Raw genomic sequence first — 16,810 nt, forward strand, 5'->3', positions numbered from 1 at the left:
AGCTGATCAATAGTTGAAATTCTGGTGCAAAATACTAGAAATTATTTCACTTGATGTTGGTCTTTAAGATAGCTGGAGTCTAATTTTTTAATAGCTGTTTTGGATTAATGAAGTTTGTCTCGTTGCAAAGTGATTTCAACACTGAATCTATCACTTTTTGAAAAATTTTATATATGAATTATACATTTATATATATGCATATATAAGATGTCCATAATCATTAATATATATTTATATGTATATATGCATGTGTCTGTAGATGTAACATGAGTGAGTGTATGTACAGAAAGAGCCTGTCCACTGACTTTTGATTATTGAAAAAGAAGGTCCAGAACACAAAATTGAGATAAAAGAGTTTGAAAATAAAAGCAAGAAAAGGTATGAATTGATTTTTTTTACTACAATGATGCAAAGAGATATTCCCTTCCAAATGTTTAACTAATGTAATTTGGACAAAGTTTTAGTGAACTATCCTTTCTCCTTTATTCCTCCGTACTTTTGTTTCTTCTCAGTAAAAGTGATAAAATAATGGATGAAGACAAATAACTGGGTCAGACTCTGGAGTGAAACAGATCAACAAACCTCATCTTAACCACTGACCAACACTAGACATTGGCCAAAGGTGTCCTTCTCCTCCACTGTCAACTGAGGAGAATGATAAATAATAATGACCTCACAGGTCTATTGCGAGGATTAATAATAGGGATGTAAAGTCCAAGCACCTGGTGCATAAAGAGCACTCACCTCAGAAAGAGTAAAATTTCATTTAAAGCAAATCTGGTGCTTTTCCTGGATTTAGATAAAATTAAGAATAATGGTGATATTTTCCTTGTAGGTATGCTGAAATGTATATCTACTTGATCACCTAGTACAACACATAAATATATCAATAAAGCTTTCAACAATACATCGTTTGAGTCTGGAGCAAAGGAAATGACAATTTTTCCTGCTGAATGGTCTTTCACTCAGTGTTAAGGTTGATCACTTAATCTCGGAAAATCCAGAAAATTCAACAGCTAAAGCTCTTGCCTACACCCTAATTCAGTTCTTTGGGGTCTTTGTGTTACTCTGCAATCTGTTCCACCTGCACCTTAATAGGTGGCCAAGTCATAGCTGAGTCCCAAAACTTCACTTTGGAATGTTCTGGCTTTTTAGACTCAAAAAGAAAGTGTTTAGATTTAATGGTTTTATGACCCATCAGATCCTGTGTGGTAGCCTCTAATTGCATCCAGGGGCAGGAATTTCTTTTTTAAATCTTTTTTTTTTTTTTTTTTGACAGTTTAATAAGAATTTACTAATATGCCGAGCATTCCTGGAATGCATTAGGTGGGTTTTAATCTTTCTCTATTTGAGGTCCCAGCACTCCCTCATGTGGCATTTGTCCACATAACAAGTCAGAAGCAAAAGGATAAGTAAATATTTAATCTCTTTTTTCTCTTTCTTTTTGATTTCCCATGATTAAATGGAACAAAAGAGCTAATGTGTACCTCCACGGAGAACAAAATAAAATTTTATTACAGCTACTGGGCATAAAACCAGAGAGATTTTCACCATAATGTCCTAAAAGCCTCAATGCTATAGTAAGCATTTTGTTAATTGGTTCTCTGAGAAATCAGAAATGTTCTACTTATTTTGCAAGATGGAAATTTAACCTAATGAGACCACCTCCCTTATGTGCTACTAGCATTTATGTTTATTATTGCTATTTTCTTCAATATGTTAAATATTTTGGAGAAATGATTCTGTATTCATCCCTGAGGCTTATGTGAAGGATAAAACTTAAAAAATCAAAAAACAATCTAGTAGAGTTTCAAACGATATGCCATTATAAGTAGAGGCATTTATATGACTGCTTAAATATTATAATAATGGTCAATTATTAAAATGTTGACTAAATCATCCACTGCAATAAATCTCTTATTCATAAAACAATGCATAGCAAACTGCTCTCCACTGAGTGTTTTCTGGTTATTTTCCTTCCATCTTAAAAGAGTTTTAATTTTCATTTGTTTAAAATTCAAGCCCCTTTATTTATGCTCCTGAATTTTGCATAAGGCTCTTATTTCCTAATAAGTTTCATATTCTGTGGCTTATTCCATAGTCTCAAAACTAAAAGGGTAAAACTGTAAAAACATAGAACATTTATAGTAAATATTCCAAGACTATAGCATACAGTTTGCCTTAGGGGTCTTGCTGCAGTTAATGACATTTGGAAATATCAGTAACTGACCAGGGTATTATAGACAGCATTGTGTAAGTAATTAATAACCTTGAGCAAGGTATTTAATCTCTACAAGCCTCAGTTTCCACATGCACAGGAGTCAGAGAAAGATCCTCAGGGCTTTGGGCTCACACATTTTAAGACAGTGGTCAGGGATAGCTGAGTTAATAAATTCAAATTGCCTGGCACACATTAATTGCTAAATAAATGTTCGCTATCATCATTTTCCACAAGACTTTGAAGTATCACTTTTAAAATTTATGTAAGCATTTATTAAACACCTATTTGTTTTCAGCAAGATCTAGAGATCAGTAATTATCTGATCGTTCTCTTCTATCCCAAGAATGCAGTTTTGATAAATGAAAATCCAATGTAGGTGGATGCTCACGCCACAGTCTATATCCTCCAGGGCTGGCATAGAGTAGAAAGTAAGGGAGAGAGGGGGGATTTCAGAAATGTCAAGAGGGGCAGGTCTTGACTTTGGTCCCTTTTTTTGTATTTGATGACATCTTAAAAGGGCACAAAACAATTCATTTATATGCTGAAAAAAATTGTAAAGATCATCTACTCCTGTTGGGAGTTTTATGTTTTTGTGTATTCTCTTTGTTTTGGTCTTAGCAGCAGAACTTTTTCTTTAAAGCGCTGTTCTTTTCAGTCCCAACAAGCAACACAAGTAGCTGCGTGCTCAGTGACACACTTAACTTCTTTGAGATCCTTGGAAACAACTCCAGCCTCCTTGGGACACCGGAAGTGAACCACTGATCTCATGTAAGCAGCTCACTTTATCAGTGAGGAAACATAATCCTAGAGAGTGAAAGTAGTTAGTGGTGAATTTCCACATAAATCAGATGCCCCAGCTGGACAGCCCAGGGGACAGTTGTAGCCCACAAAAGTATTTGCCTTGGCCCACACATTGTTGCTCCAAACAGTGTTTTAAAGAATTTTGATTTATTTGCCAACATTTAAAAACCAGGACATTGCACATAAAAATCAAGATTTCTGGCTTCTCTTAAAATTTTTGAAGATTTGGCAACCACCCTTCATCCTCACTCCCATGAGGCATCAGTTAGCTAGTGCCAAGGTGTGGCTGCCCTCCTTCAATGGAACCTGCAATCTAGGTTTGGTACCCTCTCCACCACTGAGCCTGCATTATTGTTTTCTTAACTTCATCCCTCCTTGGACATTTACATTACCAGCCTGGCCCTTAAAGTCATTTTTTGAGGTTCCTGCATAAAGCGTAAAACAAAATAGCTTTAACAAAGTAAAAAGAGCAATTTTTTACTCCCACTAAGGTATTATAAACGGAGTATACTTTTCTGAAAGTGAGTTTTTTTTTGTTTTTTGTTTTTAAATGGAATGAGTTTTTTTGTTTTGTTTTGTTTTTTAAAATTTTATTTATTTATTTATTTATTTATGGCTGTGTTGGGTCTTCGTTTCTGTGCGAGGGCTTTCTCTAGTTGCGGCAAGTGGGGGCCACTCTTCATCGCAGTGCGCGGGCCTCTCATTACCGTGGCCTCTCTTGTTGCGGAGCACAGGCTCCAGACGCGCAGGCTCAGTAATTGTGGCTCACTGCCGTAGTCGCTCCGCAGCATGTGGGATCTTCCGAGACCAGGGCTCGAACCCGTGTCCCCTGCTTTGGCAGGCAGATTCTCAACCACTGCGCGAGCATGAAAGTGAGTTTTTAATGTATGGGAGAGAAATATTTTAGGGACTTGGAATCTCAGGGGCAAATAAAAATTGAGCCCCATTTTGGAAAGCTTTTCCTAGTATTTATCTTATGTGACCCTCACAAGAGCCTCTAGAGGTAAGATCTCTCATTTAACTAGGGTTGCCGGCTGTAGCAAATAAACATAGGATACCCAGTTACAAATGATTTGGTTTTTATCTGAAATGCAACTATAACTAGTTCCCTGTATTTTATTTGGCAACCCTATACTCGTTGCCATTTAGAAAATGAAGAAAGAGTAGCTCCATTGGTCACTCTACGACCACACAGTCATGTAAAGAAGAAAGCTCTGTTCTTGGGCTTAGTTCAAAACAGGGACGTGTCCTACAGTGGTGAGGAGAAAGGCCAAAGGACCCCTGAAGCAAGGCTCTGTGAAGAAGTCTAGAGAACCAGCTGGGAAGGCAAGACCATGGTACCGTGGCAACTTCCAGAACTTTCTAGATGCTCATTCTAATTATTCAGGCCAGACCATTCCCTGGGGATTTGATTTCACCTACTCTTACTGACCAGGCTAACAGGAACACTTTCTCCAGAGATGGCGTCTAACTAACCCGTATCCCCTGAACGTGGCCCCAATTTCTCCTTCTAGCTAGGGACCAAGACTCTGGAAAAAAGAAAACTTGATTAGGGTCCAGATAATTAGGAAGGTGGGAAAAAAATCCTCCACAACAGCATCCATAGATCTCACAGTCTCCCCAAGGATCAGGCTAGCTTGAGAGAGTTTCCATATTTGGAAATGATAGAGTAAATCAAATATCAGCTGCATAATTCCATGTTGATTTTCTGAGTTTTGAGAAAAGAAAGCAGTGTCTACCAAATACGTAGGTTCCTCCACTCTTCCTTAAATTTGCCTGTGGCTGTACAAATATTCAGTTAGTCATTGTCTTGGTTTGCATTCTTCCAGAAGCTGACAATGAGACAACGCTATGAGCCTGAGTCTTTTATTTGAGAATGATGGCAGGGCGAGCTGACGGAGTAGGAAAGTGAAAGAGGGATGGGAGGCAGCCAATGAAGGGTGTGCTAATGAGCAGGTAACTTCTGAAGGCAACTGGGGCTCAGTCTTATTAGGGAAACCCTGGGTGATGGGATTAGAAGATGCTTCAGTTACCCTGATCAAAGAGAGCTGAGGTATTTATCCACCAGCCAGAGGGATGCCCTTCCACTCACCTGCTTCCAACCACCACCCCCATTCATCAGCTCCTGCTGCCAGAGAAAATGTTAGGCAAAGAGTTGCAGGTTCTGATAGAAATGGGAAGTAATAAGGGAATATATCCTGGGCACCAATAGCATCTGTTCCAGGCACACATTCTTTCCTTCCAAGTAACCTATCCATCCCACCACCAAAATGTACCAGCCAAGGAATACTCTTTGTTATGAGCTGATCACCACCTGTTTGGGGGATTAATCTTAATATTAAAAAGACCATCAATCCATAGACAGTAATTGGAAGGTCGAAGAAAACCTTAAGAATGTTGAAATCCTTGAGGGATGATTCTACCACAAATCTGGAACATAAACAGTCATGTCACTGCCCTGACAGGAATGTGTTCAGGATCTTGGCTTCTCCAAGCTAGGTGTGTATAACATTCCGTTGCCAGTTCCTCTGTGTCCTCAGTGTCACCACATCCTCTTTGTTCTGCCTGTTCTACCTTATGCTAATGTCTATCAAGTATTTCAGTCTCCTGCACTCCCCCGGGGGGGTCTGCTCTGCATGCACCTTAAATGACAAATTAATTACTTTTAGGGAATGTGATTTACAGATAAATGGGCTTCCCCTTGTGATACTTATGGGATTTTCTGGAAATTAAAAGCAGCACAAGGCGGTTAAGAGCCCAGACTCTGGAGCCAGACTGCCTAGGTCTGAATCCCATCTCTATCATTTATGAGCTGTGTGACCCTGGGCATCTGCTGTGTGCCTCTGTTTCTCCTGTATAAAATGGGCTTAATAATAGTACCTACTTCTTTGGGCTGTTCAGAGGATGTGATGTTTTAATACTTGTAATGTGCTTAGAAAAGTGCCTGGAACATGGTAATCATTTTATAAATAAATAAATCTAAAGGGATAAGACTCCAATAGGCATTTAATAATGTTTCATGGTTAGTGCTAGAAGGAAATAATGTTAGATAAAATAGTCCTGCCTAGGCTGTCAAATTATAGTTTCTAAGTAAACTTTCTTCTCATTTTTCTTTCCACCCCACCCCCAGCAAAAGTAAGGAGCAGTGACCTTGGAACCATCAGAAGTGATTTGGAGAATAAGTCCTATCATTTACTTAATTATGAAAACCTGCTTTCTATGGAACTAGCTCTTTGCCCATAAAATGGGGACAGTGACACCTGTCAAATAGCAAATAAAATGATATATGTAAAAATACTTTACAGGCTCCAGGGCATTTTACCAAGTGAGCTTTGCTTATTGCCTTCTTCACTTCCTTTTGTTCACTTCCACTCTCTCCATGGTTCCTTCTCCAGTTTTCTCTCTTCTTTTAAATTTAGCTTTTATTGGTCTCGCAAAATAATTCAAAAAAAAATTGTATACATATGGACCAAAAATAAGAAGACTATAGAGTCAGGAATAGTCCCATCACTCATAAATAAAAATTTGTAAAATGTGGTCTACATTCTTGGTCTTCAAAAATAAATATATTATATGACCTTATTATTGTTTGTAACTGCTTTTTAAAAATTATTATATTGTAACATATTTCCATGCCACTCAACTCTTTCTATAATATGATTTTTAAATGTTTATCCCATATTTATGCATATTATTTTTTTGCAACCAATCTCCAAATATGGGACATTCGAGTGTTTTTCCTAACTTTTTTCTTATTAAAAATAACAGGCATGAAAATCCCTGAAAAGATGTCATTCTTCAAAATCATAATTATTTCCTTGGCATTCCTAGAAGAGAATTCATAGCATCACTTGGAATTCATATTTTCAAAGCTTTGATACACAGTGCCAAATTATTTTCTAAAAAGATTATTCTATTTTTCACTCTTCCTACTAGTATTTGAAAATGCACATTTTCAACATGCGTATAACCTAATCACCCTATCTAATCTTAAAATAATAATTTGATATTCAGAAAATAAAATTATCAATAATTTTATATTTGACAATTATGGATGGGATAAAAATTGAATACTTTTCATACGTTTATTTGTTATTTTTATGCCTCCATGTGTGACTGTCTTATTTGTCTTTTTTCAATTACATCTTTTCCTCCATTTTTGGGTTATATGTTATTTTGTTATTCAAATAAAAGAGCTCTTTACACAGGAAGGACATTAACTCTTTGCCGTCTCATTTTTCAATTCTTTTTAGTTGGCCATTTGTTTTAAATTTTTATAGATATTTGAGAGCGTGGAAATTTCCATTTTTGTGTGTGTGCTGATTTGTTTGCTTTTGTTTCACTGGTTGTTGTCTATAACATTCTTGGAAAGTCCTCTCTTATCCTAACTTTAAATAGACCGATTCATTTCCCTTTTTTCCCTTCTCCTTCTCGATATTTCAGGATTACTGTAGACAAATGGCTGGGGCCACACTTATCTGTGTGTGGTCCTAGAATTAAAGGGACTCCAGACTCTGACCTAAGTCTCTCTAGCACAACCTCACTGTGTCATGCTGACAGTCTAGGCAGTATTTTGTGGAAGACATTTCAAGGAGGGAAGTGAATCCACAAGATCCTTAATTCTTAAAATTAAAATGTTTTAAAATAGTATTTAGTTCCTGCTCTTTGGTCCTGAATTTCCTGCCTTGCTCAGCATCAAAAAAAAAAAAAAAAAAAAAAAAAATCAGATAGACTTCATTACCAACTTTTATATGTGTTTCTGAAGCAGAATGTGGGGAGATTTATCACTGCACATATCCTTTCAAACGTTCATAGTTGCTAGGGGACTGGGAAGTTAATAAATTAGCCTTAATTAGGAATTTCTGCATATCATATTTGAATTTCTCATCATTCCCTCCTAAGGCAGTTGGAAATGCTCTACTGGGAATATAACCTATCAGTAAATGAATCATGGTCCAAAACCATGGCAGAAAACACAACCAACCAAGTCACTGAATTTGCTCTTTGATGGTGAGAATCATGTGGTTTGGGGGAAGTGGCAAGGGCTTTGAAATTAGGTAGCCATGAAGTTGAGTCCATCTCTGTACTGCCTAGCTGTGTGACCATGGGTGAGGCCATTTCTCAGACCTTGATATTTTGAGTTATTGATATTGATACTCATAATACAACTAAAAGTCATTGAGCCACTACTCTGTGCCAGGCACTGTTTTAGATACTTCATATATGTGAACTCAGTTAATCCTCATAGTAACCCAAGGAGGTAGGTACTATTTTTATCTCTATTTTACAGCTGATAAAACTGAGTATCTTGCTAGAGTCGTACAGCTAGAAGGTAGAAGAGCAGGACGTGCAAGAACAGGCATTCTGATGTCAGTCAATGAGCTTCACTTTTGTGAGTATAAAGACATCCAGGGAAGTGTTTGCTTGATGCATACAGAGAAGGGAGTCGCTAAATGTTAGCCCATTTCTATCCCTTTGAGTGAGAACCTTGTTCCTACCTCGCACAGTTGCAAGCTCCCCATCCACGTGAGCCATGCACTGCATGGCAGTAGCCCCAACGCAGATTGGCATGCTGACTCTCTGCCCTAAAACAGAAGTCGACAGGTCTATTTCAGCAACGTTCCGGAGCATTCGTGGATAAAGCCTCCACCTAGAATTTTTGAAAAAAAAAAAAAAAAAAGTTTTTAGAATTTCAAAAGCATAACCAAAGCTTTGACATTACATTTGAGTTAGAAAGAGAAAATATTCTTCTATTTTTCCCAGCAAGCAAAGTCCGTTACAAAGCTCAAGGAAATGCGGTAAACTTTAATGGTTGCTAAGATGGAAAGTTAACAATAAGATGAATAATAAACTTCTCAAGCCATTGTTCTTAGTAAAGTATAATTAACACTTTATAGAATTAACCCATTTGAGTGTACAGTTTTTTGCCCTTTGAGAAATGCATGAAGTTGTGTAACCAGACAATCAGGATCTAGAACAGTTCAGTCATCCTGAAAATTTGCCCCATTTCCTTTTGTAGTGAAACTCTCCCCCATCCAATCCCCTAACAACCACTGATCATTTTTTTTTTGTCCCTATTGTTTTACTTTGCAAGAATATCATACAAATGGAATTATATATAGTCGACCCTTGAACAAGGCGGGGGGCGGGGTGGGGGACGAGGGTCAGCCCTTTGCGCAGTGGAAAATCTGGGTATAACTTTACAGTTGGACCCTCCAGATCTCCAGTTTCACATTCACGGATTCAAGCAACCATGGATCGTGTAGCACCTATTCAGCGAAAAAAATCTGTGTATAAGTGCACCTGCTCAGTTCAAACCCACTTTCAAAGGTCAGCTCTAGTATGTGGACTTTTGAGTCTGGCTTCTTTCACTTAGCCTAATGCTTCTGAGATTCATCCATATTGCTGCATGCATCAATAATTGTTCTCTTTGGTTGATGACTAGTATTCCATTGTAAGAAGGTAGCACAGTTTGTTTATCCATTCTCAAGATAAGAGACATTCGGAATCTTTCAACTTGGGGTGATTATAAATAATGCCACTATAAACATTCACTTAAAGGTTTTTGTGTGAATATAGCTTTCATTTCACTTCTTCCAAGCCATTTTCAAGATGGTATAGAATGGCATGGAGGTTAGATTAGAGTTTAAGAAGATATCCTATGTCTACTTCATCAGTTTTGTTTTTTGTTTTTTTTTTATTACAGACAGTAGCTTCAGGGAACTACTTTTAAAATTTGATGTGGTTTCTTCAAAATCCTTGATCTGAATTCAGTATCCATTGAAGTATGATGATAAGGGAAGTTTTTATTTTAGTTTAATTGAGCATTTTCATCAACAATGTTATTTGGCAAAGACTGGAGTTTTTGGCTTGAATTTTTGACCCCTGAACATTATCTTAAATTACTTTTTCTGTAATACTTTTGTGTAGCAATAAAAGTTACTAACAAACCAAGAATCAAACTAGTAAATTTTACAGGAAAACTAGTTCTCTTTTCTCTCAGCAGAATTTGTATCTCCCATTTGTTCAGGATTATTTTCTCCTCATTAGTAACTGATTAAAACTGAAAAAAATACAGCCCCATTTCTAATGAGCACTAAGGCAATAAACATGTGAGTACACACACACACATACCTAACTAGCACTCACCTTTCAGGACCTAGATTTAACTCTGCTTCCAGAGAGATCAAGATTTTTTATTATTTTTATTTTATTATTTTTTATTAATACAGTGAAGTGTGATTTAGTAAGGGAGTCACCAAAATAAATCGAACCTCCCAAGTCTTAATTGAAGCCTACTTCCTGTAGTAGAAGAAGAAATTCTGTCTTCGTGTTGCCTTGAGGAATAGCTAAGGGTCTGTAATATAACCTTTCCTCACATAATAAAGTAAAAACATCCAGCCCTTGTAAGCATAATAAAGAAGTTTAACTGTGATTTCTCTGCAATTCCTTTGAACATCATAATTGTCATGATTTTCTGTCACACCACATGCTCTGCTGCTGGAAGTCTTTTCTTCTCGACTGACCCTCACAGCATAATTCTTTGATCTTCATTCTGATGGGGGAGAGGAAGAAGCCTTGAAGAGAGTTTTTTACTACCAATCATCTCTAAGTGTATTATTAGAATGAGAGAAAAAAGATTTAATAGCAGCCATTGGCACGCTGGCCTTGGAAGGCATTAATATTTACTTAGAGCTGAGGAAACAATGAAAGCTTTTATGAAGCATACACACAGAGCTGCGGGGCATCAGCCGTGTGTGTGTGTGTGTGTGTGTGTGTGTGTGTCAGAAAGAACATTTTCAAATATCCAGTTCCCCTTTTTAAGGCAAGGCAAAACCCTTCCATCTCCAGGCAGTAGCTTTAGGCTGGTCCACGAGGTGGCGCAGTTACTTAAATAACTGTTCTTGTTTCCCACACACGTTATTTCCCGCCTTGAGAATGGCATTACAGACGCTCGTCAATCAATGCACAAAATGCAATTCCTAGGCCAAATTAGATGAGATCAATGGAGTGGGAAATGTAGGTTCTCTAGAAAGTCCTCCATATTTTGAAATTTTCCAAAGAGCAATTACAACTAACCTTGTCAGGTAATTCCAATAGCTCTCCAAGCCCCACCCAATCCCATCCCCCAATTTAAGTGATTTTTTTCCCCACAGTCTTACATAAAACAGTAGCTGACTATAACCTTGGACTCTGCTCTTATGGGACCTCCACTTTGGAAAAAGTTATGAAGATTGACAAAAGAATCGAGTCAATTGAATAATAAACCTCTTTCATAGGTTTCCTGAGTTAAAATAAGTGGGGCAAAAGTTGGGATCCATTTTGTTAGGGAAACCACTGACTGAAACAGTCTGCCCTGGCCAGGCCCAATAGTAAACACTTGCATGAGTTTTATTAAACAGGAGGCCCTGGTAAGGAACGCGAAACTAACAAGCCACCACCAACCAGAAAAATTCAGGAAAAGTCTAAAGGAGAGGAGACTCCAGTGATATGTCCTACCAACTTTCCAGAATCCTCACTGGAATCCATCTTGTCTGAGCGATGCGTGCGCCACCAGGAAGGACCCTGAGTCAGAATGATTGGCCAGAGACAACCCGGAAACTAATTCCATCACCATAAAACCCAAGACTGGGAGCCACGTGGCAGAAAAGTCCTCCTGGTTTCCTTTACCCTGCTGCTCTCCGTCCGGGCGCCCCTTCCCAATAAAGTCTCTTGCTTTGTTAGCATGATTGTCTCCTCAGACAATTCTTTTCCAAGTGTTAGACAAGAGCCCACTCTCAGGCCCTGGAAGGGGTCCCCCTTCCTGCAACATTTTCACATCCAACAAGGACCTTGATTTTAATTTATCATAAATCAGGTGATATGCACAGTCCTCAAGAGGAGGTTCACTGACGACAGAAGACACCTGTTCATCGCCTAGCTTTGAAGTCCTGTGCTGTTATTGAATCCCACCAACTCAACACACTGAATTAATAAGTCCGGTAAGATGATCATATTGCATCTTAATTTCTCCACATTAATTATTCTAAGCATTAAAAACACATAAAATATATGTACAAACCTACAGAATGTGTGTATATATGTATATAAAATATACCACAGTATCTGTAATCATACTTTTTAACCATTCATTTGTAATATCGAGAGATCTTTAAAAAATTTAACTGAATTATTATCAACCTCTGAGGCACCCTGGTAAAGGAAGAAGGAGGGCAGGAATTTAAGTCTGAAGAAAACACAGCATGGTAAACATATTTAAATAGTCAAGCCATTTTTGGAAAGGCTCCGTGTGTAGTTAAGTTTCAGAAGGCCTGTGAATCTCCTGAAATGGCGTGTGTGTGTGTGTGTGTGTGTGTGTGTGTGTGTGTGTGTGTGTGTGTGTGTATGCTTGTCAACACTTCTCTAGATAAAGAAGCCACAGCTTTGAGGTCCAAAGTGGGGAGGGGGAGTGGTTTTCAGGGAAGAGGGGGAAGAAAAAGAGGCGTGGAGGGAGGAGGAGGAGAAGGAGGAGCTGAGGGTGGAGCTGGGATAGAGATCTCTTAGCATGTGACTCTTCAAAAAACAAGAGACAATTAGCTGCTTTTCATAATGCAAGAGAAAAAGCAGCTTACTTACCTGTTGTGCAAATGAGCTGAATGATTCTGTGACATTTACACCTATGAGAAGAACACTGACAGTGCCACTGGTAAGTGTAGATTGCTTCTCAAATATTAAGGAGAGGGAATGATTTCACTTTTACCATCTGTTATTTGAAAGAAAACCACACAATTTTCCGGGTCGCTAAGTGATCCGCGAGGGATGAGGAGAGCTTCTTTTTCTAATATTACAGGACTTCTAAATACCCAAATCAGAGAATTATATTCCACCAATGATAATTTCACAAGAAGCCACAAAATATGTGCAGATCACGGTTTAGAAAGATATCCTGAGTTAATGTGTAAGAGAAACAAAGTACTGTTCTTTTGAAAATTAACTCCAATCAAGTCAGGCCCCACAAAACCTAGCAAGCTGACGTTTTTCTCTGTTCCTGTTATAATTGCAATAGGGAACTGTTCTTCTGGGTGGTTCTATCTATTTGACTTTATTTGTCCTTTTTTATGTGGGGAGTGGACACAGTAGTATTAGAGCCCCAAGTCTTAGCCAGAAATATCTACAAGCAACCATTTGGTCACATAAGTGGCCCGTGTCTCCAGAACTCCAAATTGTGGTTGTCAGAGCTGGGTACAGAGATAAAAGGTGTCATTGTGAATGACCGTTTGCTACACTTGTGGCATGGGGAGGGGTATAAATGTCATAACTGTCTTTAAAATACTCTGTCATTGTGTCACAAGGGGTTATCTGAAGTTTGTTTATTTTGCCATCTTCATTTGAATCAGAATGAGAGGTTTCAGACTGATTGCCTTCATCCCATCAAGCCAAAGCCACCACCACCTCGGCAGAACATCTATTTTTAGTTCCATGTGATCAGCTTGATGACACAGGGTGAGGACTGAAAGGTCACCCAGCAAGTTACACAGCAAAAGAGGAACTGGGATGTTAGATAGGCAATGTGTGCTGCAATAAAAACTCCTCAGGTGGTTGATAATAATCCTCTCTCCTCCAGAGAAAGTTGATTAATACATTTTTCCCTTCTTTAAAGCTGAACAAAATTGAATGATCAAGGTTCATGGAGAAGGTGGCATTGAAACCTCATTCTCATTATCTGTGTCTTCACCCTAAATTACTCAGTACTTAGGCTAAGTAAGCTGAGAATACTCACTGCAGAACCACGTAATTCACAGAAGTTGTGAGGTACTTTTCCAGTCCACATCTTGGAAGTCACCACAGTCTTCTGTGTCTCACCAGGTTTCGAGAATTTCTAGGGTTGAAGAGGTGTTCTGTCTTCTTTGCTACACCCCTTTGCTTCCTCTTAAAGGCCTCCAATGGGCCAATTGTTTTGGGTCCAGTTTGCATCAATTCAACCCACCAGCACTACGGAGGCCCAAGGTCAATGTGCATCCACTGGAATGTAAGCTCCTGTGGACAAGAACTTTCTTCATCTGGCTTACTGCTCTATCCTCATCATGTAGTACTGAATCGAGCCCACTGAGAGTCTTAATGTGTGAGGTAATTAATCAACTAGCATGGGGTGAAGGGCGGTAAGGGGTGAGGAAGGCTGTGTACAAGTGGAGTAGGTGGTCACCTGAGCATTGTGCCCCGAGGAATGCTGAGGGACACCAACTCCATCATCCTGTCAAGGCCCTGAAATTTCCTTGGTTAAAATTACCTATTTGGGTTCAAGTGTTGCTTTCAGGAGACTACTAATAGGCAAACCACATCACCTGGTGAACAGAGTTGAGATGGGCCCAAGAAGGGGCATCTTTCAAGAGCAGAACATGTTGAAGGGACCCCAAAATATTACATAACAGTTGGAAAAAATCATGCAGAATTTTAAGCCACTCCACTCTTTGCCAACTTTTCCCTTTCCATGGCTCCCCCAGCATTTATTAAATCTCACTTGTGTCCCAGAAAAGATCTGAGACAAAGTCAAGGCTTGAAGGAGTTTTGGGAAGCCCCGCACCCCCTTTCACCCCACTCTCAGGCTCCTGCACTGATTTGCAGATGAATCGGTGCTGCTTGCCAGGAACCACCTTGGTTAGAATGATTTCATTTCTCCTAACTTACACATAGAAAAATGATTTTGATTGATTTTGCTCTAGGCTAAAGAAGAAATGAGGAAGGCAGGCAGATTCTTTCCCCTGGGTACTTTTTGCCTGTTTTCTTTAATTTTTCACCTTCCATGAGTGCCCGCAACATTCGCTGGCTTCACTAAAAGCTATAATATAAGATGAATGAGCCCCAAAGACTATAGTATCTGGAGGGCTCGCCTCCCCTGCTCCAGCAAATAAACCATTTCCTAATTGCTGAGAGAAAAAGGGTTTTCCTCCTTTAAAGTTATTTTGTTTCTAGTTTTTATTACAAATAGAAAACATAAACCATGACATCTACCATCTTGGGCTTTGAAATATGAAAGTCAAGGGAAAACTAATTTGGGAAGAGAGATGAAGCACTTTGAAGGAGAGATGAAACAGCAAAGTTGAAAGAGTAATGCTATATGGACAAACTGGAATCTAAGGTGAAAATTTAGACAATGGTAATCGAAATGAATTATAATGGAAAGCCAGCAGGATGGGAACATTTGAGGCAACCATCCGATCTAGTGTGACCAGATAAGACAGCTATCTTGTGTTTAATATTAATGGTTTCCTACACCATAAAATAGACCATCACTGTCATACTCAGAGGAAAAGAAAATGGAGTTATCAGAATTTATCACCATTTTTATACAGAGTTAAGTGTATAAAAATGTATGTATCCACATAATTCCAAGTGAGGAAACTTAGGGTTAGCTTTTTTCAAGATTCCCAGGCTTGGAATATGTTCAAACAAGTTTAAAGCCCAACATTTCTCACAGCCCTATGAATATCGCCTCTCTACTAAGCATACTATCTAGACAAATAATTCCATACCATCAACATTAAAGCTGAAAGATCTTGTTTTGATAGAATGTCTTCGCGTAATTTTTAAATATGATTTTAAAAAATTCTTACCTGGAAAATGCTGCAATATTATCAGCCAAGGTTTCCTGATCATTTGCCCCAGATTTATAATAGTCAAATATAGACTTTGGAAGTATGGATTTAGCATGTTGTTCATAATCACTGATGCAAACAAGCCGGGTGAACATTTTCCTGTTGCGAACCCTGGGATGTTTTTCTTTTTTTTCCCTGTGTTACTTTCTACATCCTGACAATTCTGTTATTTGTCAATTATTAATAGACTTTTTCCAAAGTTCAGATTTAGTTGTCTGTTGTGTACATTAAGAGAGCAAACATATGCTTAGACTTTGAAATTTTATTTTCAGCTGTCTGCCAAAGAACAGGTAGTACACCTAAGCCACAAGAAGTTGGGTTGGGGAGGCAACAGGAGGGGATTAGGTGTTTGTCACATGAAAAAGGCAGAAGAATGAGTAAAAATTAAAAACCTAGAGAAATACTTGCCTAAAGCTGCTCTTGGCTCAGTTCTGCCTAAGGCTGCTTCTTCCCCGGGGCATGTGACTTTGCTGCCTAACAGGTACTGGAATGGGCTGCCCACTCATTTTCATTCCATATTTGGATCATGCACATATATGAAAAAGAGCTTATGAAATGAATGGGGCATCTGTTACTGGAAGGGGGACCCCTTCCAGGGCCCGAGAGTGGACCCTTGTCTAACACTTGGAAATGAATTGTCTGAGGAGACACACATACTGACAAAGCAAAAGACTTTATTGCGAAGAGGCGCCCAGGCGGGAAGCAACAAGGTAAGGGAACCCAGGAGAACTGCTCTGCCACGTGGCTCGCAGTCTCATTTTATGATAATGATAATCTTGTTAGCTTTCCAGATAGTCTCTGGCCAGTCATCTTGCTCGTACCCATATTTGATCTGACTCAGCATCCTTCTTAACGCTCCTCTTGCCTTCTTGGCTCGCACCTCTCAGCCAAGATGGATTCCAGTGCAAGGTTTCTGGGAGTTTGGCAGAACATATTATGGGCTGACGTCTCCTCCTTCCTTTTGGCCCCTCTCAAATTCTCCTGGTTTGTGTTCAGCAACAGCACTGTGTTCCTTATCAGGACCTCCTGTTGAGACAACTCATGCAAGCCATTTATCATCATGCCTGGCCAAGGCAGGCAGTTTCAGTCCGTGGTTCCCTAACACATCCAGTAAATGCAGGGTGTCTACACAATATGAAACTCAGCCGATTATAAA

General features: G+C 38.9%; 1 protein-coding gene across 1 annotated transcript in view; it reads right to left on the bottom strand.

Moving 5' to 3' along the window:
- Positions 1-15,781, bottom strand: part of HAO1 (hydroxyacid oxidase 1) — a 60,157-nt gene extending 44,376 nt beyond the window's left edge. The window contains exons 1-2 of the mRNA XM_036824559.1: positions 15,613-15,781; positions 8,521-8,672 (exon numbers count right to left, since the gene is read on the bottom strand). Coding sequence (XP_036680454.1) covers positions 8,521-8,672; positions 15,613-15,749 — 289 coding nt within the window. The 5' untranslated portion in view covers positions 15,750-15,781. The remainder of the gene's footprint in view (positions 1-8,520; positions 8,673-15,612) is intronic.
- Between the last annotated feature and the right edge of the window lie 1,029 nt (positions 15,782-16,810).

The sequence above is a fragment of the Balaenoptera musculus genome, chromosome 15, assembly GCF_009873245.2.
Source record: "Balaenoptera musculus isolate JJ_BM4_2016_0621 chromosome 15, mBalMus1.pri.v3, whole genome shotgun sequence".
NCBI classification, from domain to species: domain Eukaryota; kingdom Metazoa; phylum Chordata; class Mammalia; order Artiodactyla; family Balaenopteridae; genus Balaenoptera; species Balaenoptera musculus.